Here is a 24,817-nt window from a genome sequence, read left to right as displayed (position 1 = left end):
ATCCATTAACTAATGGAACCCAAAAAGGCTTTAGATCTCTGCTCTTAGACACGTTTTAAAATCAAAAGTGTGTACTAAGAAAACAAAACTCATTCTTTGTTATAGAACTGAAAACAGATTGGATGATGTGGATTCAACACATCTCTGTTCATTTAGCTTTGATCCAAAGCGTACTAAAATTGTCACTCTACTTCCATGTTTCCTACTGTATTATTAAAAAGACTACTTTTTTCTTCAGATGACCCTTTCCATTTGTTTATTTTAGATTTATCTTTGCATTTACGATGCAGTTCTGAAACTTTGGTTTTGCCAAACCTGAAGGTCCCTGAGCGCTGACACATTTTTAAAAAATCCATGAGATTATCTGTATAATTTGCAGCCAAAGAGAACCTCTCCTAAGCAGAGGGGCTGTGCCTTCCTTCAATGCAAGAATGGCAGAACCAGCAGCCTGAGCCCTACGTAGTGACTCCATTTCATCTTTTCCCAGACAGAAAAGAACAGGTAATTCCTGTATCATACTTAATGCATCACAACACACTAGCAGGGAACAGGATGTCATCTCTCAGCTAACAGCTAGGCAGATACTCCATTTCCCAGCCTTCCATAGTTCCCAATTCCACTAATTTTATTTCCTTACAAATCTTAAAACAGATTTCAACATCCCTGCAAGACAAAATAAAAAATAAAAATTCCTGTTGTATAGATGGAGAAACAAAACCACAAAGACCGATTCGCTAAAAAGCCTGTCTTGCAGTTTCAGCTGCAGAGCCTGGGGGAAGAGCATCAGTCTTGAGCGTGGTTAGAACTCTAAGCCCCGAGTAGACACCAGCTCCATGGGGTCTGCGTTACTTCCCCCGATGACAATAACAATGAAGGAGGAGAGAGCTATGTCCTACCACAGAAACCACTGCTGTAAGCTTCATCTACCCCTCTCAGCAACCAAATTGTTGGTACAGGAAAATCTTGCCCTCTGCAAAATAACCTTTAACACTTTTTTTGTTTTTGTCTTAAATCCTCCTTTCTGTTACAGGTGGAAGACATTAGCTGGTTTAGTACGGTTCCAGGGTGGTGATCCCAGCAGGAAAAAAGCCAAGCCAATAATTTCCATCAACTTCAAAGCATTACTGTCCTTTACAGCATATAATTTATGCATCCAGCCATCTCCGACACGATTCCTACACTCAAAATTGACAACATTCACAGCCTGCACGGTTTCCAGACCTTCACTGTGCCTGTAAGACCATGGATGCTCTCAAAAGAGATTACTCGTTTCAAGTGTTCAGTGCATTAAATGCTTTGACACTGTTTTAGGCTGCGTATAGCAGCTTCAAAACAGCTGAGGACAAACCATACAGTTTTCACAGTTGGGTTTTCAGTGAGGAGCACGCTGTTTATCCTCCACTGCAGCTGGGTGCAAAACTGATTTACAGCTACACATGGCAGGCAGCTATTTTGGAGGAAGGGGGGGGGGAAGCAGCTTTTTGGGATTCCATATTCCAAATGAAGAGCTTTAGACTGTTTTTCTAACTCTCAAAATAAGGCTCTTCTTTTCAAGCAGAGGAATCATGTTGAAAGGATCCTTTCCTCTTGAAATCTGGAAAGGTGCTGTTTACAAGGGCAGGGAGTGACAGGCCAAGGGGAATGGCCTGAAGCTGCAGGAGGGGAGATGGAGATGAGATGTGAGGCAGAAATTCTTCCCTGTGAGGGTGCTGAGGCCCTGGCCCAGGGTGCCCCGAGAAGCTGTGGCTGCCCCTGGCTCCCTGGCAGTGTTGAAGGCCAGGCTGGATGGGGCTTTGGGCAAGCTGGGCTAGTGGAGGGTGTCCCTGCCCATGGCAGGGGGTTGGAACTACATGGGCTTTGAGGTCCCTTCCAGCCCAAACCAGTCTGGGATTCTGTGATTCTTTTCAAGCGTTTCCTTGTGTAAATCAGTCCAGAGATGAAATGGAAGAGACAGCATAAACCCCACACTCAGAAGCCGCACCATACACCCTTATCTATACAACAGCAGACAGCAACACGCAGTAACATTGTCTGTCACAGGAAAATCTGTCTCTGATCTTCAAACTGATGAAGAATTCCAAAGTCCTTTAAAGGAGGGACTGGTGCTAAGAGCCCAACAAAGCATCAGAAGCAAGTCCTCTCGTGCTGAATGAAAGGCCACAGGATGCAGAAACTGGAAGAGCCAAGGGGCTCTCTTCCCATAAAAACAAAACAAAAAACGCCCTGTGTATGTACATTAAAAATACTATGACCAAAATGAGGGACTCATACAGGGACAGAAAATGAAGAGTGACACACAACACTGTCGTCCATAAAAACTGAGAGTGTATTTTACCATAAGTGAACAGTCCAAGAGCAGCACCCTTACCTGACTCTTAGCATGCTCTGAAAAGATGTTCCCTCAAAACACACACTGATTATTCAGTGAGGCAGAGCCAGAGCTGAGACCATCAGCTTTGTTTCAAACAGGCCATGAGTGCTGATTTATCACAACAGTCTCTAGAAGGCGGCTCAGACTAAGTGCCCAATGGTGAAGTACAACACTCGTATTCAGAGGCAAAGCACCTGCTTCAGAGAAATTTGGAATCCTAACCAATCTTCCCATGAACAGGTCAGCTTGCAGCCTTACCGGATGGTAAATTCCAGCAGCTCCTGTATGCCCTGCGGGTCAAGGTGCTGAAGGTTGTAAACTCTCTCCAGGCTCTGATGCAAGAACTGCTGGGAAGGATCTTCATGTGGTGTAATACTGGGAGAGACAGGGGACGACACCAGCTTTCTACCTGGCAACTAAACAAAAAGAAACATACAGAAAAGTCTAACACAAGTGATAACATTTCAAAATGCTGCTGCATTATTTAACAACTACCAATTGACAGCTCTAGTTTATTTCTCAAATTCAAAATTTATATCAAGGATTTCCAATTTGATCTTTTATCTTTGTTAGTTAATACTCTCCATTTTATAATCCACTTGCAGCTAGAGATCTTCAGGTTAAACTTCGACATCCCTTTGGGGAAAACATCTTCCTCATCTACTAAATATGACACTCTTAAGGGAAGTCCAAGACCACACAAACCGGAACTCATTTCATGAGCTGTAAGAGGACTTACGATCAACTTCAGTCCCACTTGTACTTCCGTGCAGGAAAAACATGCTTCAAAGCAGCAGGGAGCACATCTCACCCCTGAGTAAACCATTTAGGTAGGAGACAAGTCAAATGTTGGAAGATCTCCAAAGGCTAAGCTCCCCTTCCCCACACAGTCAGACCTACAGAAAGCTCCCAGGAATCCTGCCCTCCCAGTATTCATTCCTAAGCAGTAAACCCTGTGCTAATCATAAAATCATAGAATGGTTTGGGCTGGAAGGGAACTCAAAGCCCATCCCGTTCCAATCCCCCTGCCATGGGCAGGGACACCCTCCACTAGACCACGTTGCCCAAAGCCCCATCCAACCTGGTCTTGAACACTTCCAGGGATGGGGCATCCACCACCTCTCTGGGCAACCTGTTCCAGCGCCTCACCACTCTAACAGTAAAGAATTTCTTTCTAACATCTAATCTAAATCAACTCTCCTTCAGCTTAAACCCATTACCCCTTGTCCTGTCACTACACTCCCTCATAAACAGTCCCTCACCAGCTTTCCTGTAGGCCCCTTCAGGTACTGGTAAGATGCAATTAGATCTCCCCGGAGCCGCCTTTTCTTCAGGCTGAACAAGCCCAACTCTCTCAGCCTGTCCTCATAGCAGAGGTGCTCCAGCCCTCCAGTCATCTCCGTGGCCTCCTCTGGACTCACTCCAACAGCTCCATGTCTCTCCTGTACTGGGGCCCCCAGAGCTGGACGCAGTACTGCAGGGGGGGTCTCACCAGGCGGAGTAGAGGGGCAGGGTCACCTCCCTCGACCTGCTGGTCACGCTGCTGGTGATGCAGCCCAGGACATGGTTGGCTTTCTGGGCTGCAAGTGCACATTGCTGGCTCATATTGAGCTTCTCATCAGTCAATACCCCCAAGTCCTTCTCCTCAGGGCTGCACTCAATCCATTCCTCACCCAGCCTATAGTCGTGCTTGGGATTGCGCCGACACACGTGAAGGACCTTGCACTTGGCCTTGTTGAACTTCACGCGGTTCACACGGGCCCACCTCTCCAGCCTGTCCAGGTCCCTCTGGATGGCATCCCTTCCCTCCAGCGTGTCGGCCACACCACACAGCTTGGTGTCATCGGCAAACTTGCTGAGGGTGCACTCGATCCCACTGTCCATGACACCGACAAAGATGTTGAACAGTGCCAGTCCCAGTACCGACCCCTGAGGAACGCCGCTCGTCACTGGTCTCCACTTGGACATTGAGCCATTGACCACAACTCTTTGAGTGTGACCATCCAGCCAATTCCTTATCCACCGCGTGGTCCATCCATCAAATCCATGTCTCTCCAATTTAGAGACAAGGATATCGTGCGGGACAGTGTCAAATGCCTTGCACAAGTCCAGGTAGATGACGTCAGTTGCCCTTCCCTTATCCACCGACGCTGTAACCCCATCATAGAAGGCCACCAAGTTTGTCAGGCACGATTTGCCCTTAGTGAAGCCATGTTGGCTGTCACCAATCATCTCCTTATTTTCCATGTGCCTGAGCACAGTTTCCAGGAGGGTCTGCTCCATAATCTTGCCAGGCACGGAGGTGAGACTGACCGGCCTGTAGTTCCCTGGGTCTTCCTTTTTACCCTTCTTAAATATGGGGGTTATGTTCCCCCTTTTCCAGTTGGCGGGAACTTCGCTGGACTGCCAGGACTTCTCAAATATGATGGCGAGTGGCCTGGCCACTTCATCTGCCAGTTCCCTCAAGACCCGCGGATGCAACTCATCAGGTCCCATGGACTTGTGCACCTTCAGGTTCCTTTGATGGCCTTGAACCTGATCTTCTCCTACAGTGGGCGGTTCTGCATTCTCCCAGTCCCTGCCTTCTGTGACCTGGGCAGTGTGGCTCAAGCCCTTGCTGGTGAAGACTGAGGCAAAGAAGTCACTGAGTACCTCAGCCTTCTCCATATCCTGGGTAACCAGTTCACCCGTTTCATTCCGGAGGGGACCCACATTTTCCCTCATCTTCCTCTTATCGCTAACATACCTATAGAAGCTTTTCTTGTTGTCCTTGACATCCCTGGCCAGACTAATTTCTATCAGGGCTTTGGCTTTCCTCATCTGCTCCCTGGCTGCTCGGACAGTTTCTCTGTATTCTTCCCAGGCTACCTGCCCTTAATTCCACCCTCTGGAGGCTTCCTTTTTTTTGTTTGACTTTGCCCAGGAGCTCCTTGTTCATCCACGGAGGCCTCTTGGTGGATTTGCTTGACTTCCTCTTTGCTGGGATGCATCGCTCCTGAGCTTGGAGGAGGTGACCCTTGAATATTAGCCAGCTGTTTTGGGCCCCTCCTCCTTCCAGGGCTTTGTCCCATGGTAGTCTACCAAGCAGATCCCTGAAGAGGCCAAAGTCTGCTCTCCTGAAGCCCAGGGTAGTGAGCTTGCTGTGCGCCCTCCTCGCTGCCCTGAGGATCCTGAATTCCACCACTTTGTGGTCACTGCAGCCAAGGCTGCCCTTGAGCTTCACGTCCCCTACCAGGCCCTCCTTATTGGTGAGAACAAGGTCCAGCATGGCACCTCTTCTTGTGGGCTCCTCTATCACTTGGAGGAGAAAGTTATCATCAACGCATTCCAGGAACTTCCTGGATTGCTTACGCTCAGCTGCGTTGTCCCTCCAGCAGATGTCAGGGTGGTTGAAGTCCCCCATAAGGACCAGGGCTTGTGAGCGTGAGGCTGCTCCTATCTGCCTATAGAGGGCTTCATCTGCTCGGTCCCCCTGGCCAGGTGGCCTGTAGCAGGCCCCCACTATGATGTCCCCTGTCCCAGTACTCCCTTTAATCCTGACCCATAGGCTCTCGGTCAGCTCCTTCTCCATCCCCAGGTGGAGCTCCATGCACTCCAGCTGGTCATTGATGTAGAGGGCACTGCCCCCTCTTCTTCTGCCCTGCCTGTCCTTCCTAAAGAGCCTGTACCCTTCCATCCCAACACTCCAGTCACAGGACCTGTCCCACCACATCTCTGTAATGCCAATAAGGTCATAGCCTTGCAGGCGCACACACGTCTCCAGCTCCTCGTTTGTTCCCCATGCTCCGTGCGTTCGCGTAGAGGCATTTCAGTTGTGCCCCCGATGAGGCTGACTTACTGGCTGCGGTGGCTGGGGTTCTTTTGATGTATCTTCCCAGTGTTACCCCGTTGGTTCCTGTTGCATCCGGAGCCCCCGGCTCGTCTCCTCTAGGCTTCGAGCGTGCTGTAGTGCATCCAGCACGTCTCTGAGCAGTAGGCCAAGGGCCCTCACCAGCTCCCCGTCCCTCCAACCCGGGCACATCATCCCACAACATGTTGCAGGCAAGCCTGATGTTATCCCACTCCCCCTTTGAGCCTAGTTTAAAGCTCTATCGATGAGCCCCGCTAGTTCCTGGGCAAAGATCCTCTTCCCCCTTTGAGAGAGATGAATCCCATCAGGGTTCATCAGGCCCGGTGCCATGTAGGCCGCCCCATTGTCAATCTCACTTGAGAGCAGTAATGTTATTATTCTCCCCAAAATATTACAAAATCCATATTGTAACAATTTAATATTTGGCTCTCCTTACTTAATATGCATTTCAATATTCATTTGCTTTGAGCTTGGGAGGAAAAAAACCCAACTTTTAGAATCGAAGTGTTACACAGTAGCAGACATGGAAGAAACCAGTAATATTTATAACAGAGCGGTGAAGTGCAAACCAAAATGTTTCAACTTACTCTTAATGGAGGGACCAGATGAGAGAGGCTGTCCCGAAGATAGGCGTAATGTCTGAATGTATGATCAGAGAACAGGGCAGGCATCGTTGGGCAACTTTTAGCAGCGTTAAAAATCAGAACCAGAACAGCAATGTCTATTGAAATGGATTGTTAAAGAAAAATAAACAAGAAGAGCTCATTGGGGATGGTAAGTTAAAACAACAACTCAACAACCCTTTCTTTGCTGGAGATTGTTTAGGAAGCTCTTTTCAGTTGGAGAATGTTGAGCAAAACCCAAAAAGGCAGCTGTCTGAGCAGATGAAAACAAACTACGAAGCCCAAACATTACAGGATGGGCCATATTGGAGGAAGGATGTTCCTGCCAACGTGGGACTGCTCAGAGGCGACACAAAGGACAGGAGCCAGGGATTATAAATGCAGAACATGCTCATTAGGTGGAGTTTCACTCTTCCTCAAAGCTTACGCTGTGCTTAGCAGTTTGGTACCCAAACACCATCTAAAATTAAACATTTACCTCTAAGTCTTTGAAAATTGCTGATCTCCTATGATGCTAGCCCCTGAAAAACATCCCTCTTACACAGACTGAAAACAAACCAAAGAATCAAACATGGGCAGATGATTCTGGAATAGAAAAAGCATTTTCAGCCTGAGAGCCCAAGAAATGCAGAGGGCAGCCAAAGACTTTAATCAGTTAGCCCAAAGGCTGGGGCAGTCACCCGAAAGAGGGTTGACCCCAAGCGTAAGATCTCTAACAGGAGAGTGTGAAAGGATCCCGATGTAAAACTTATGACACTTGCCTGCACGGGAAAGAAGTAAGTTCTGCCACAGAAGGGACTGAACCCACGTCTCTCACCTCCTGAAAAGTCTTCTGCATCCATGGGCTGCCAAGCATAAAGGCTTCCACTTGACAAACCAATTTCTCCTCTTTGCCTCAAATTTTCAGCTGAAGCTATTCAACTAACCTGATTCGAATTTGCTAAGTGCTTTGAATCAGACAAAACCAAGTTTTTAGTTAACAGCTTCCAGTGTAAACATACCATTCAGGTCTACCTTGTAGTTTCTGGCTCCCAGGTCTGTCTTCACATAATATATCTCAGTAAAATTTGGTGGCAGGTTACTTCCAGAACATTCTCTAAAATAATACTCTTTGGTTCAGAGCAGGAAGGTGCATTGAGCTTTCTCCCCACCCAGTGTTCCTTCAATCCTCAACTGAGAGGACAAATTTACTCAAATTTATACTCAGCTATCTGATTAGTGATTAATCTTTCTCTCCACCTGATTCTAGCCTTTTTCCAATTCTCTCAAGGTATTTTTTCACTCTGTATAGAAGTTCTAGCTGATGGACTGTGATTGGTGAGAGAAATAAGGAGTAGCTTCACAGAGGAAGAGAGTTGTTCCAGTCCAACATCTCTCAGCATGCACCAGAAATAACATTACATTCTGCAAGCGCACAGAAGGGAAGCAAGGAGAATGAACAATGGAAAAATGATATTTCGCCTTTCCAAGGCATCTCCTATTGTCAAGGATAATGGTATAACACTAACAGTTTGTATTCTAAAGCACTAGTAGTGCTAACATTAATTTAAAATCAGAAATCGTTCTATTACTTCAAAAAGATGATAAATTTATAGCATTATGGGGATTCAACCACTGCTGCACTAAGCAACAGTACTGTTCTACACACTGCACAACAGTGAGGGTAGAAGTTTTACCTAAAAAGAAAACAAAGAAGGAAAACCACTCTTCTTATTTAAAGGCTAACGTATCTTCAACATTAATGCACACTAGACAAATGTCTTCACGTCAAAAGACTCATCTACGAAGCCTAAACCTAGACAAACTGCTTGATAAAACAGATTATTCATCACAGCATAAAAAAAGGCCAATTATATCACACTGGTATTTACGAAGATGGTTCCAGATAATGGTTATTTCCATCACTTGCTGAGTAATAAAACTGAGTGGCAAAGGGATTCAGAAATAGCTACAGAATTGTCTGCCACAGTTTGAAATGGTTCAACAAATGTGAGCATCAGGAAAATATGAATAAAATCTATTACAGTCCAAACGATTAACTGGTTTCATTAAAAAGATACACGCTGGGTCATCCATGTCTGGTTCTGGAGTGTCAAAGAATGGATGTGTGCTGAGCAGCTCTGGGACTAACGGAAGCACCAAAGTGGGATGCCTGCTTCCCAAGAACTTCAAACATCTGAAAATACACAGATTGAAACATTTCTTAGTAAACACGTGCATTGCAAAATACATATTAAAGCATTATTACTTTATGGTGCTAGCTGCATTTTGAAGCTCTGGTCAGCATCGAAATCCTACCATCCAAGCCACTGTCTCTTCACAGCTGAGTATTTGCATTAATATTTGATAGGATCCAAGAAAACTGAGAGGACAGCTTGAAAAAACAAGCAGTAATAAAAAATTGTTTATTTAAACTGTCCAAGCAATACTTAACACCTGGGGCTATACAACCCCAGAAAAGCTTTCATACTGAATGCTAACAAATGAGTGTATTTTTTTCTTCAGAAATAAAAGTGAGGAGGTAAAAACCTAACCAAATAACAAAACCCAAAAACCCCAAACCCCAAAACCAATGTGAGAATACATTGGAAGACAAAGCAGACTAAAATAAATGTTTCCAATAATACCCAAAAATTCCATCTCAAACCATGTGTGCTGGAGCATCACTTCCTTTGTTGCTTCCGTTAAACAACCAAAAAAAAAAAGTCAACAAGCAAGAACAACACAGTTTCTACATCAGTCATGAATAACATCCAAAGCTTAGTATAGTCACTACTCCAAATACTTACAGAGTAACAGGACTGTATATCTGCAATACCTGTTACCTCCTTAGCTAGCTCAATATTTGCCTAATATCTCTATTAGTAAAAAGAATAGGAAAATAAGTAGACACACAAGGACACTGCACACACTCACTTCCATATGGATTCTCTGTCTGTGGGATACTTAGTCAGGTTTTTCAGCAGCTCCACGAGTGCAAGATGGATGCCTTCTTTAGTTGAGACATTGGTGCAACACAGCAGTTCATGAAGTGCTTCCCGAATGTCCCTTGAAGAATCCTAAAACCAAAAAACCCAACCCAGACACCTTTGAGCACCAAGGAAGAAGATGTGCCTGTGTACACATTTACTTTAAAGGTAGCAGTTCCTGTTCTTTGGCTGAATTAGTACTAGAGGCATCTGAAAAACAGTGCACGTTTCTAGTTATAGCTGAGCACGGATGAAGTGACAGACCAGGCAGCTGCTGCTGCAGGGTCTCCTGCTGGTCTCATTTACCCATGCGCTTCATTTAGTAGATTGAATGGCAACTGCTTCGCTGCTGACCTACTCAAGCAGAGTGAGAATCGCCGTTTGGTTTGGGTAACGCTGCACCCTTTGGCACAGGCAGTAACAGAAAAGGCAGGCACTGGGTAACTCAGCAAAACAATCACCAAAGATTGTTTTACCCTCTTTTGGAGAAGCCTTTTATTGTTCAACACCTGAAGCTCATTTCCTCAACACCAGCCTCCAGAGGGTTTGGTAAGTGTTGAGGACATGTCAATGGCTGGACAGAACAGATTAACATCTACAGGATAAAAGAACTTGACCTAACTACGGGTTTATAGACAGACAATAAAAAAAAAAATAATAAAAAAACCCACCACACTCTTAAAACTTTAGTCGGGAACTTTGTTATGACCGTATGGGATCCCCAATGTATCGCTTCTACAGTCACATTGCATGCATTTATTTTTTAGACCAGGGTGATGTTGTACAGAGGAGCTTATGCAATCTCCGAGCAGTATTTTTAGAAGTGCTGTGGCTGAACTCCAGCTTAATTAATTACATTCCTTCCACCAAAAATCACCTTGTTGTTCCATATCAGTGTATTATACTTCCTTGCTATCAGCATCTGTGGGGCACTGCTGAAAAGAATGTGAAAATTTGACAGGATACAAGAACTGGATGTGTTTCAATGGCAGGTTTGTTTTTTTTTTTTAAAATTATAATTTGCTAAGTATCAACAGCTCATTCATCACTGTCTCACACAAAAGAGTAGTCCTCTTGTAAAGGCTCTTAAATGATGGCCAACACACACAAATGATCAAAGGAGGAAAGCGCAGCAGGGCTCCTCAGCCGTTCCTTATTTTGGTGGTGGAAGGCAGACTATGACCAAAAGAGAAGCTGTACTCTAAGAATGGGACTGAAATGACCATGGAGATAACATACTCCAGATGAGTTGCATGGACCACTGGAAGGGCAGTATGGAGACAATTGAGGCAGAAGACTACAAAGGGACAGAGAGGAACACAACTCAACAGAAATGGAGATCAAGAACAACAGGAAAAGCAGAATACAAAGCCTGGTGAGAAAAGCAAGGAGCAGCTGGGACTGTTATTCAGATAAAGTCAAAGTGGATGAAAACAGAAGTTACCCCGTCCCCAACTGTTCCAAATTTACACTCTCAGAACAAATTTAGGGGCCAAAGTTAATGCTATTTTTCCAAATCCTTTATTTTGATACTGGAAGGTAGATTTTACAGAAAGTAAGCGAGCACCTTTCAGAATCAGAAAAACCCATTAAAGTGTTACTCATTCTCACACTTTAGCTATCCTAATACTTGATAATAATTATAATATAAACCATAATACATGTATCATAAATCACATGCGATATGTCAGCACAGAACCCCAGTCTAACTACGACGCTTTTATACCTTGATGCGCAAGTCCCCAGCTTGAACAAACGCAAATCAACTACATCAAAATTTGAGGGGCCTAAAACTCATTGCTGGGTTTGCAAATTCAGATCATATTCCACTGCATTTGTTAGACTGATAAAATACGTTGGTTGGTTTGCTTCTTCCTGGGGCACAACTGAAAGAAGCCACTGGTGCCCTGGGTCAAGCAGACAGCAGGTGAAAAGACAGAAATAGCTGATTTGAGGCTGGGAGACTGCCCAAAAGAAGCAGAAACTTGCCTACCGCATGTAGCGGAATCAAAACCCCCACATCTCAAGGGCTATACCTCAGCAAATAAATCAGATCTGAGGGGAAGCAGTTTGGGACAGCACTGTTCATACAGGCGAAATCTCTTCCCCTTCCTGGATCAAAGCCATCAACCAGGAACAGCATCAGACTCACGCTGTGCCCTGGATCCTAGTGGAGCACTGACTGGTTGGGAAAGGCCAAATCTATACTGCAGAGCACACCAACAAACTCTGAACAGTCAGAAGAAAGATTTCGTGTCCTGTCTCTGCTTGGTGAGCAAAGGTGTAGCCAAAGCAGCTGAACAAAGGAAACAGAAAGAAAATGAAATTGTATCCAAAACAAAGCAGTGCAGAGTGCTGAAACACAAAACAAGACAGAAGGAAATACACGAGGCAACAGCACAGTGATCAAGGGAAGAGTTTTTATCTGAACCTCATCTATTTCAAAAGTATTCTGTTGTCCTCAAGATTACAAGCTAACAGACCTTAGGAGCCTTTGGGGGTGTTCAAAGAAGAGGAAAAAACCCCAAAACCCAACAACAAAAAAGGCGGACAGTCTCAGCTAAGAGGAAGGGGTTGATTAGCATCATATAACATCTCGAAGAAAGAAGAAATGCAATTTTTTCCTCCCTCAGGAATTTCTTACCTCCAAGACAGCTAACACGGTATCCAGCTGGTCTTCCCGCAGCGTGATGTTGTTGGAAATTTTTCTCATTGTGTGTATTGACTGCAATCTCACCTCCTCAATTTCATCATTAAACATGTCAACCAAAAAATCCAGGCATTTCTCCGCAAAAGAAGGTGAGGACTGAGCTAACATACAGAGGGCTTCAACCGCAGCGATTCGAACTTCTATTAAAAGAGAGGGAGGGGAATTCATTGTTAGTTCTGTTTAAAAGGACGTAACACCCAACAGCCAGGCCTCTTATTATTCAAGGACTGGGCTAAGGCCAGGAGACACTAAGGAAACACTGAGGACGATGGAGACCAAGCCATTAGGGATCTTTTCACAGGAAAGTCTTCAAATCAAAAGCTTCACCCCTAATACAGCACGTGCTGCTGTCGTAAGTATCTGCAGAGGGACTTGCAGGTGAAAAATAGGTCTCCTATCCAGCAATAAATATTACTTATTTTGTAGCGTGCTTTGCAAGTGTAGCTATAACTCTGGTATCTTAAGCAAACTAATTTAGATAATTAAACTCTGCTTGTTTTATTCTTCCTGACATTTTAATTGCTTGGAGCATTCACAGCATTTTTAACTTGCTACATAGCACTTTATGAATTGCTGAAAAGCCCCAGAGTATCAGCACTTCAGCATTAAAAACAATGAAATTCCTCTGCTTCGTGACTTTAGATTCCTCAAAAGAAAGAAAAAGGTGCCACCTAATTATGAAAATTACTCAGAACTTAAGCAAAAAAGCATCAAAAGGTGTCCAGAGTGTATTCATGCTGTAAAACATAGCAGGAATTTGAAGAATACCCAAATACAACAAGCTTAAGTGGAGATCAGATTCTCTTCCCTGCAGCCATCCTCACTAGCTTCCATAACATTTATGTGCCAGGATCATAAAAATAACAATTAATCTCATGTCTTGCAAACATTATTGTTTTAAACATACTTTTATTTTTCAGTCAAATTAGCTCATCTTGAAAACATTTACTTAAACTCGTGTGTAGCTTTTAGGCCTATTGTTCTTAAAGAACATATTCGGTTCCTGATGATTCTGATTAAGTAGAAAAATGCAAACACAGCAAGACCCCAGCTTATTCAGTAACGAAGCTTCTGTCACAATGACGAGCCTCCGCGGTCATTAAGACCAAGGTATTAGAGAAGGAAAACATTTTGCCAATATTGCTTTCCTGACACACTACTTCAGATTTAAGTTACAACATGGAATTCAAGAAATGAAGCAGCGCTGTAAGGAAGGAGAGAGCTCAGCAGTATTTAAAAACACTGCAGTGGTAGGAGAGAGATCTACATTATTTAAAGATCTGTGTATATTCCACATCTGTCCATTTTATCGACATTCCGCAATAGCAAAACACTGCCACAAGACCTACAGCACAGGAAACGGGAGAACGTGTTTCACAGGTCAATGGACTGAGCCAGTGAAAAATTTTTTACTGCTAGAAAAAAAAGCAAATTGCATTTTCAAGCTTCAGAGAGAGTTTTGCTATTAGGAAAACATGCTTTTATTTGCAGGAGTCATGGAACAATAAACCAACTTTTACAATGCAATCTACAGCGATATTTTTGTCACGGTGGTTTTGTACTTTCTAATTTAGCCTCATCCTTCCAGTAACATTAAAAGCAAATTCAGGAATAACATTCAGATCTCAGTATTTCCACAGTTCTATGCAACTACCAGCCATTCCCGATAGCCTTAAGAAATATAAATCTTCACTTTACCCACGGGAAAGTCAGGCTGGAAAGGGTAGCACACAGACTTCCCTGAGGCCATCAGCATGGTCAATGCTACAGCCAAACTTAGGAGCTCAAAAACGCCTGTGTTCCAGGTTGACACTCATAATTCAACCTGTTTAAAAGAACAGGTCAGATCTAATCTGCTAGAAAGAGACTATGGCCTCCAAGTCCATCATAGGAAGACTGCGAGAGACCAACACGATAGCACTGTGGGACAAGTAAATGTAATCTTAGAACATAATTATTTTTCTTTAGTGGAAATACCCATCAATAACACTGCTAAAAAGGTAAGCAAGACCTCACCTGAAATTTAAGTACCTGAAAACGTACAGATCCAGTCACCAATTTTCAAGAATAATGCATTCTAGCTGGCCAAGAGGAAGGCTTTTATATCATCACAGATTAAAAGGAGCTTAGCCTGTTGAGCCTCTTGCAAAATTAAAGCTATCTTAATTCATTAGGAAAGCCAGTTCCTCAGAGAAGCAACAACTATTTCATCTGAAACCTACCACTGACTAAGAGCAAATGGCTATAAATTGGCTATGTATAAAATTGGGCTTGAAATTAGAAGAAAACTTCTGTTTGTTGTAGCCACTGGGTTCTGAAATACTTTGAAAAATAGAATTGCAGACTGGTTTGGGTTGGAAGGGACCTCAAAGCCCATCTAGTTCCAACCCCCCTGCCATGGGCAGGGACACCCTCCACTAGCCCAGCTTGCCCAAAGCCCCATCCAACCTGGCCTTCAACACTGCCAGGGAGCCAGGGGCAGCCACAGCTTCTCGGGGCAACCTGGGCCAGGGCCTCAGCACCCTCACAGGGAAGAATTTCTGCCTCACATCTCATCTCCATCTCCCCTCCTGCAGCTTCAGGCCATTCCCCTTGTCCTGTCACTCCCCGCCCTTAGCAACAGTCCCTCTCCAGCTTTCTTATAGCAGCCATCCAGTACCTAAAGGGGCCTACAAGGTCTCCCTGGAGCCTTTGCTTCTCTGGGCTGAACGAGCCCAACTCTCTCAGCCTGTCTCCATAGCAGAGGTGCTCCAGCCCTCGCATCATCTCCGTGGCCTCCTCTGGACTCGCTCCAACAGCTCAATATCTCTCCTGTCCCAGGCACCCCCAGAGCTGGACGCAGTACTCCAGGTGGGGTCTCACAAGAGCGGAGTAGAGGGGCAGAATCCCCTCCCTCGACCTGCTGGTTCACGCTGCTTTTGATGAAGCCAGGATGCAGTTGGCTTTCTGGGCTGCAAGTGCACACTGCCGGCTCATGTTGATCTTCTCATCCCCCAACACCCCCAAGTCCTTCTCCTCAGGGCTGCTCACAATATGGATTTGTCTCCACTGTTTCTAACCCGTGTTAGGATGGAAGCTGCTATGTTTACAAAATGAGTGATTACTGGACTCCACGGGCATAGGTTCCTTGTAGTGCTTTGTTTTAAACAACAAGTTCTCTAAATTTCAACTTTCATTCCAGCAGAGAAAACGCCAATTTTAAACAGCAGCAACTAATGTTGCCAATTTAGAGCCACATGTAACTGTTAAATTTAAGTCAATTAAAAAAAATAGTCCCAGTGGGTATCTGCATAACATAAGCAACAACTTCTTATCAGATATTTTACTAAAACTTCATTGTTTGTAGGAAGCTATTTGGTTTTGGCTACTCAATGAAACATTTCTATCAAAAATTCTGTGCAACAATGTAACATCTTTGAAACAACTGCCATATCAGAGATCACCATGGAATAAAAACCCAGCACCCTGAAGTCCACAATTTGTTAAAAAAAAAGAAACCACAAACACACACAGTAACCAAGTGATCTATTTTGACCAAAAAATACCCAAAACCGAAGCTTATTAGGCAGCACACATCTCCTCTAAGTCATTTCACAATAACACTTACCGTACATCTCATCTTCCAGGCCATGAACAAAGGCCCCACAAGCTCCTGATTCAATCAAGTTTACAGCACCTGTATCAATTTCTTCTTTGGGAGCATCATCTCCCCACTTTCTGCCACTTGAAAACTCCCCAGAGCTGTAGAGTTCTTTGGCTCGTTCATGCGCAGTGCGCTTCCTCTGTCCAAACAAGTTTTTTTCAGTTAAAACATGGTAAACTTTAAATATGACCAAACAAAATATTAAATGGTTTTATTGGATTTGAAAATAGATCTAGCTAGAGGCTTAGACACTGACAGACATGCAAATGGTGAGAAAAGCAAATAATACCTTCTCTTCTATGAATATTTCTAATTGCCAGTAACTCTTTGTACTTTTGATGTTGGGAAAAGATAATAATACATTTTAATTTAATCTTAAACATCCATTGTAAGAACAGCTGAACTGGGTCAGAGCAAAGGCTTATCTAGTTAAGTACCCAATAACTGATCTGCAAAAACAGATGCTATCACTTTGCAGTTCAACTTGTTAAACTGCAATTAAATACTTTAAGGACTATTGATACTTTACAGCATTCAGCAATGCGTAAAATGTGATATTCATTCAGCATGCATGCTAGTCCATCTCCTTTCCCCCCACACTGTAAAGAAAGCTGTGCAGCACTTTCTTTAATGGACTTTACAATGCAGCCCACAAAAACTAGCAGCTTTAGCTTCATCATTCTTTCACAGACAGAAAAACTGAACATAATACGTCAAGCGAGTTACTTAAGAAAGGAATTTTACTGAAAAGTTTTGCTTGTAGGGCTCAGGAGTCCCAGCCTCTAGCTACTCATATGTCTTGAAATGTCTAGCTCTACTGGTTGGATCTTGCAGGATGTTTCCATAAGCTTGATCCTAAAACTAGGATGCATTCTTTCCATACACAAAAAATAAAGCTTTTAGCCAAAAGACTGTCAGAAGAACACAAATGTTTACCTCTCATCTGCAAAACCTGCATAGCCTAGAGCTATTTATTACACGCTCGACTAATGAAATCTAAAACTAGCAATTGCTTCATTGACTTTAATCTGAAAGAAAACCTGTCATCAGCAATTAACTCTCAGCAGCCCTGAGGCAAGGACATGGTAACCAAACACACCAGCATTAACATACCTGTTGTGCAATTTTAGTACACTACATACAGTAAAAACAAACCCAAATATTTACATACCCTCAGATCTGACATGAGCTTCTTGTCAAGGGTCTGCTCTAAGAAATGGGAGCTAACTTGTTGCATAGAACCCTAAAGAAAAAAAAAAGGAAAAAAAAATCAAAAGGAAGAAACAGGATCATTCTAAATTACACCATATAATTTCCTGATTTATCCTAACACAGCATCCAATCTTATCCACTCATTCTAATAGCTTTATACAACACTTGACACTACCACATGTCAGAATCTAAAGAAGTTTACTTAAGATGGTCAAAACATCTTTTCTTCCCCGCTGAGGTTAATACGGTCTTTCTTGAGTTCTGTTGGTTTACATGTCCTGTGCTGGAGAAGTAAGGGGAGGGAATTACCGCAAGTAGTTGGTTTTTTTCTTGGATACCCAACCCTCTAGTCTCAAGGAAAGAATCACTGCAGAGTTCAGCTGAGAAACTTTTGGGTTTCCTCAACCTCTCTCATTTCTTTCTTCTCAGAATTTTGGTAGAAAGGTACCTATGCAGTTTTTAAACATCCTCCCATTTCTTTTCAAGTATACGTGAAAAGTAAAGTAACATAAAATGAACTATCTGCAGATAGAGAAGAAAAGAATGCAACTCACCAATAACTTAGCAGCTTGTACTCTAACAACCCAGGAACCATCGCTAACCATATGACAAATTTTTCCAAATGCATCATCAACCAAGCGAATTTCTTCATTAGAAGAAGGAATCGGGACGATGCTAACGTAGAGAAACATAAATCAGTACGCTGATCTTACATCATGCTGGATGGCACCAAGCAAGAAACAACTATGCTGAATTCCTATGGATTTGCAACAAATATCAAGAACCAAAACTTCATCTGGATCAGTGCATTATCAGGTATCAGCAATTTGTACACTAACAGCTGTTCCTGAGACTTACTGGCACAAAACTCTGGGGATTAGGATGATTGCTATGCCAATACTTTGAGTCACTTTTCATACAGCACATACCTTTCAGGGTAAAGTTGACTGAGGACCCAAATTAGCTGAACTGCAGCACTGCGCACTTGCTCATAATCATCTGCCAACAGCTTGCAGGCCTGAAAGAAGATTCACAGCCCAATATACCTGAAACATCTCCACCTGAGCTGTCATTCACTTCCCACAGTGCAATTAGTGCCCTTGCCGTGAATCAGTTAGGATAGATCATAAAATTCAGTCTTCCCTTCTACTGTCTAGTATTTCCAAGTTTGATTAGGTAGACTAGTCCCAATAAAGTCAATCAGGCACGTGCTGTAAAACTCCAGAATTACCTGTACTATGCAGGAAACACGAAATGTGAATCTGCACTAGAAGTAACTTGATAAAGGCTTCAGCTGCACAACCTTATTGACATAACAAACATAGGCTTCGTGTACTCTCCAATGAACAGGGGTTTAAGCCTTCAAGACTGCCGGATGACAGTAATAATGACATAATGCCTTGCCCTTCCCATGATTATCTCCCCCAATAAACAATATATTCCAATCAAAGCATATGTTTTAGTGTGTTTAAGCACAATGAGATGCAAAATAGATATTTATTTCCACTGCCATAGGGCAATAAGGACTATAAGGTAACCTAAGCGCAAAATACTCCACTTCTGTTCAGTGCCCTCCTCCTCTGAAAGCACATTGTCACAGAATCTAAAAAGATAGCAAACAAGTACAAAATAAATACAAATTAATACAAAGTTTTACCTGACTGTAAATAGCCTGCTGTAATTTTAATCCTCTTTCATGAAGCTGCAGCTACAGAAAAAGAAAAAAAACAACCCACAATAAAGTATAACTACAGGTTTAAGTGACACAGACTGTTTTCACCAGTTTTTTCTGCTTTGAGTAAACTTAGCTGCTTGCCTTTCTTGATTGCTGCTATAATTAAAATATTTCATTATCTTGACCATAAGTATTTCAAATAATAATCCTGACTTCAGTATAACTTTTTTAAACTTCAGAGCCATTCATACTTTGATTAGGAAAATACAATTTATATAAATACACTGTCTGTCCATTCTCCTCAACCTTCAAATGATTGTTTAGTGCTAGCCATATTCAACCACTATTACCATAGACAGAGGTATCTGCAAAATAATTAGTTTACTACCACTCCTGAAACATGAAACCCAGAAGCAACTCTGCCAATGAATTTCTCATGTCCTGTAAACCTTTTCAATTACCAAACCAGAGGAATAGAAATAATGTTTAATAGGACAGTTTTTGCTATCTGGAATAAAGTAGTATCACGAATGTGACGTATAAACAAAGGGATAATATCTGGTTGAGTATTGTGAACAAGAAAGCAAACAGTTGCTTTTCTGTACCCACTTCTTCAAAGTGAAACATGCCAGTGACAAAACTCAAGGAGAAAAGAAAAAAAGCCCCAAAGACCCACACACAGTAGCAAAGAAAATCATGATGGAGAACTCTAGAAGTGGTTAGTGGCCCTGAATTCATTCAGGATTCTTCCATGCTTCAAACGACAGAAAGATAGCGGATTTTGTGCTGTAATTATAAATTCAAAGTCATAAATCTTGCTATGGATTTGGTGTAAACGCCATTTGTAAGTGTCACTCAAATGACTTAAAAACAATTGTACCAAAACCCGCAGATTGAAACAAAAAAGAAGGATGAGTGCAACCTCCAGCAGAAGGAGATCCCAGACAGATTCAAGTGTAATCTGATCTCCTCAAATGCATCCTGCTTCTTTCTTTGGAGTTTAGTATCACTAATTCAAATACCCTTGTTCACCATCAGGTTAGATGGGATATTGTTATAAACTTTAAGGGTAACAGAGGAACTTCTATATACTCACAAGCAAAATTCTCAAGCACATGGTCTTTGCTTGCATTTCTGCAAAGATAAAAACTTCTGAAGGGTCCCCACGCTCCAGCCCACATGAAAACCAGTTAACCTCTAACCAGTTAACCTCATAACCAGTTACAGAATGCTAACAAACGTGACCATGGGGGAAAACATACATGTTGTTTAAAAACAAACAAACAAAATTCTTTCTGGACTTATCACACAGGCTTCTGACCTTGATGGTTGGACTTAACGATCTTAAAGGTCTTTTCCCACCAAAACAATTCTGTGATTCCTGTCATAAGCAGCTTTCTGTTGCATGTTGGAGTACTAGTGGCTTATCGTAATTGTGGTAACCAACGCTGAATCAAGAAATACAAGTTTCTCACTAAAAGTAAGAGCCTACATATGCTCAAAAAAGTCAATAAATTAAAAAGCTTCTTCAGCTATAGCTGAACAGAAATTGTTACTAATCACTAAAACACCCTTTGAGATCTCACATTACTCTCATATTTCAAGTCCTAGCTTATTTTTCCAGGTAATTTTGATATGCTAAATAGACTTTACTAAATTAATTAAATAATCTCTAATCCAAACCTCTCTGGATTAGTTTGCAACCCTTTACCAGCTTCCTTAAATAACCCCAAACAATTTATTCCACTGTACCAGCAACACTTACCATGGCTTTTATAGCTGCAGTCCTAACACGAGGGTCCTGGTCATTAAAATGATCTCCTATTATCTTCTGGACATCTTTGGCAGCCTGGCTTTCAACTTCTTTTGCAACACCTTTCTCCACTGGTCCAAGACAGCCGATTAACTGAAGACACTTATTTCTTACACCATGGGAAGAATCTGTCAGATGCTGTGGAATGGAAGAGAAGAACAGAGGTAACTGGATTCTTATTGGTCTTTCACCCCTTCAAAACAACTCATCGTACTAAGATTCCTAGCAGTTAAAAAATGTTAGTATTGTAACAGTTTGTTAAGAAAAATTAAAATAATTTAAACACTGACTGCACATTTTTCCTGTGGCAGTGATAAAAGTATCCTGCCTCAGGGAGGCCACCTCACCTTGCAGGCTACCTCTACCAGTCTCATCCTGACAGACGGATTCTCTGTGAGCTTTGTGCCGATCACCAACAGCGTGTCCAGCAGCTGAGCAAGGACTTGATGAGACTCTGAAAAACAAAACAGTGAAAGGCTACGTACCTCTTTACTGAGCTCCTCACCAGCTACAGACAGACAGACTCATCCAGGTTGGAAGGTCCTCCTGAAGCCTTCTCCTTTCAAAGAACAAGCCCAGTTCCCTCAGCTTCTCCCTGCACACAGCTCCCAAACACCTCGGTGGCCATCTGCGGAACTCACTCAACCTTACCAGCACTTGTCTGGCACTAGGGAGCCCAAAACTGGATGTGGTATTCCAGATGTGGCCCAACCAGTGCTGAGTAAAAAGGAATAATCCACTCCCTTGATCTGTTGGCCACACTCCTTTTGATACAGCGTGGCACACAGCAAGCCTTCACTGCTCACTCACATTTAGTCTACTGTTCACCTGGACCACCACAACATTCTTACTTCTAAATCGGACAGATATGGGTTTAACAGATGGACCCTTAGATGGATAAGGAATTAGCTGGATGGCCGTGTCCAATGAGTTACTCAACGGCTCAGTGTCTAAGTGGAAACTAGTAGCAAGGGGTGTCCCTCAAGGGTCTGTACTGGGACCAACACTATTTAATATCATCATCCATGACATGGACAGTGGGACTGAGTGCATATTCAGCAAATCTGTGGATGACACCAAGCTGAGTGGTGTGACTGACACACTGGAAGTACAGGATGCCACACAGAGAAAGCTGGACAGGCTTGAGGAGAGGGGCCACGCAAACCTCATGACATTCAACAAGGCCAAGTGCAAGGTCCTGCACATGGGTCGGGGCAATCCCAGTATCAACAGAAGCTGGGGAATGAAGGGATTGAGAGCAGCCCTGAGAAGGACTTGGGCGTGTTGGGGGATGAAACACTGGACAAGAGCTGCCAATGTGCGCTTGCAGCCCAGAAAGCCAACCATGTCCTGGGCTTCATCAAAAGCAGCGTGACCAGCAGGTCGAGGGAGGGGATTCTGCCCCTTTACTCCACTCTCGTGAGATCCCCCTGCAGTACTGCGTCCAGCTCTGGGGTCCCCAGCACAAGAAGGACATGGAGCTGTTGGAGCAAGTGCAGAGGAGGCCAGGAAGATGATCCAAGGGCTGGAGCACCTCTGCTATGGAGACAGGCTGAGAGAGTTGGGGTTGTTCAGCCTGGAGAAGTGAAGGCTCCAGGGAGACCTTAGAGCACCATTTCGATATATAAAGGGAGTTTCTAAGAAAGAACCAAAGAGATTTTTTTATCAAGGCCCATAGTGACAGGAGAAGGGGCAATGGTTTTAAACTGAAAGAGGGCAGGTTTAGATAAGGAAGAAATTCTTCCCTGTGAGGGTGGTGAGGCCCTGGCACAGGCTGCCCAGAGAAGCTGTGGCTGCCCCTGGATCCCTGTAAGTGTTCAAGGCCAGGTTGGATGGGGCTTTGAGCAATCTCATTCAGTGAAAGATGCTTTAAAGGTCCCTTCCAACCCAAATCATTCTATGATTCTATAAATGACAGCACAATAAAATTAAACTGCATCAAGTAAAGCACATACAAACTGTGAATATAACATAGAAAATAAATATGGACTTTAATGAACCCATAAACAGGACAGCCTATATTTTACTGTCTATTACAAACCCAATGCTAATAAACTAATGTCTTCTTACATTAGGCCTGATGAACTGGCCTGCACAGAAAGAAAAAAACCTCCTCTTCAAACAAGATCCCACTTTAAGCAAGACTGTCCTCTAGAACAGAGCACTTCAGAAGCAACAGCTCTCACACAGAGATGCAAAAGCAAACTCTGCACTCCCTTAAAACAAAGGTATACAGCAGAAACATTTTTCTCTGCCTCAGAACATGGTATTGTCTGTCATCCTTCACAAAATCAGAAAATAAATACTCTGAGCAACAATTCCCAATTATACACTTAGATGTAAGGGCCTTACCACTGTCCTAAATCCTTAAAAGACACCGTGATTCTGCCTTGATCTCAAGCACCACCTGAAAAGTGAGACTTACTCTCATTTTGAAGCGTGTTAATGGCATCATCCATAATGCAGTCTGGGGAAAATCCTGCAGTCTTCGATAACAAGCCCAGCAAGGAAGCAATCTTCAGTCTTACAGAGGCATCGCTCTCCTGGAAAGATATGGCAGACATCCTCATTCATTTTCCAGTTTGAAAAGCATATATAAACCCATACATAATCCAGCACAAGGGTCTGAATTTTACTGTCAGGCTACTTCCTCCTCCATACATCCACAGCACACCCCACAGAAAATTAACCATACGAGAATGTTCACGTGGCAGCTTCCAGTACATTTCAAAATGGTTATTTACTCATGATTCCTCAAAATTACCTTCATATTGTTTGAAAATTTAAAGTTTAAATAATTAGGTTTTCAAGATGCCAGAAAATTCACTATTGATAATGTTAACATCTTTGCAAGTTTTTAATGAACAAATGTGAGAATTTTAGAACATGAACGGAGACTGACAGTCTCTTGACCTCTGCTGAGCAGCAGGGTCTGTGGGCTACAGAAAACAACAGCTTAACGGTGGGGAGGAATCCTGCCAATCTGATAGCAAAAAAAGAAAGAAACCCAACACACCAAGGTAACAAAAAACCACAACAAAACATAGCTGCTCATTTAAGCAACAGCAAAAGGTGATAACTACATAAAGAAGCCTCACAAATTAGTATGCATTTTAAATTCATTTTAAAAGTTCATGCATTTTAAAGACCTATTATTTTGAATCTTCTACAGACTCATAGACACAAGACTTCTGTTCGTAACTGGAAGCTCTCTCTTTCACCGTATTGCCAAGGATATCCAATACAGCGTAGAAAGACAAAAAGAAGTCTGGATTTCATACTTAGATCTTACCAAGCAATTGTGCAATGCTGAACGCAAAAACACAGAAATATTACAATTACAAATATTTCATATTTCATCAGGTGCAGAAATAGTACAGTTACAACTTTTAAGTCTTTCAACAGTGTCTAGGAAAGACTCCAACGTCACACATCCTCGTAGCGACAACTGCGATACTCATGGGAGTACTGTCTTAACTGAGCTGAGAAGCATTTTCTCTTTTCAGGGCTGAAATTACGTATTTGAACAACAGTTACTGCCACTGGACTAATTAAAGCAGTAGTAGGATGCACGGATTTCCACAGTATGATATATTTGGTGTTTACTCAGCATTACTCATTCTTTTATTAAAAAGACAATCTTCCCCACAAGTACAGATGAAATCAGTGATTTCAAAAAGGACAGTTATAAAGGCACTTTTAAAAGCCTTACGAATAACGTCTGCAATGTTTTATTACCAAGTTACGAGCAGCCTTCCACCCCAGAGGGAATTTTCTTCCTCCTCCTAATTGTTCATGAGCAGGAAATTAGAGAAACATATCCTTTTAGTTTACAGGTCTGATCACCGACTCCACGACCAAAACACCAGTAAGAGAAGGTGCCTCTAACCCCTCGTCCCGAGGACCCTCAGGAATTGGGAACGGACTTTCAGGATTGCCTCAGGCCACTGT

General features: G+C 42.9%; 1 protein-coding gene across 2 annotated transcripts in view; it reads right to left on the bottom strand.

Moving 5' to 3' along the window:
* The window catches only part of INTS4 (integrator complex subunit 4), a 39,382-nt gene that overhangs the window by 12,084 nt on the left and 2,481 nt on the right, over positions 1–24,817 (bottom strand). For both annotated transcript variants that reach the window (XM_054847841.1, XM_054847761.1), the window contains exons 3-15: positions 23,292–23,409; positions 21,214–21,320; positions 20,819–21,004; positions 19,036–19,086; positions 18,308–18,396; positions 17,933–18,053; positions 17,338–17,409; positions 16,131–16,305; positions 12,458–12,663; positions 9,761–9,903; positions 8,905–9,020; positions 6,809–6,942; positions 2,630–2,787 (exon numbers count right to left, since the gene is read on the bottom strand). In XM_054847841.1, coding sequence (XP_054703816.1) covers positions 2,630–2,787; positions 6,809–6,942; positions 8,905–9,020; positions 9,761–9,903; positions 12,458–12,663; positions 16,131–16,305; positions 17,338–17,409; positions 17,933–18,053; positions 18,308–18,396; positions 19,036–19,086; positions 20,819–21,004; positions 21,214–21,320; positions 23,292–23,409 — 1,676 coding nt within the window. The remainder of the gene's footprint in view (positions 1–2,629; positions 2,788–6,808; positions 6,943–8,904; positions 9,021–9,760; positions 9,904–12,457; positions 12,664–16,130; positions 16,306–17,337; positions 17,410–17,932; positions 18,054–18,307; positions 18,397–19,035; positions 19,087–20,818; positions 21,005–21,213; positions 21,321–23,291; positions 23,410–24,817) is intronic.

Source organism: Grus americana, chromosome 1 (genome assembly GCF_028858705.1).
Source record: "Grus americana isolate bGruAme1 chromosome 1, bGruAme1.mat, whole genome shotgun sequence".
Taxonomy (NCBI): Eukaryota; Metazoa; Chordata; class Aves; order Gruiformes; family Gruidae; genus Grus; species Grus americana.
Note: the sequence above shows the minus strand (reverse complement) of the source record. Positions and strands in the feature narration are given on the sequence as shown.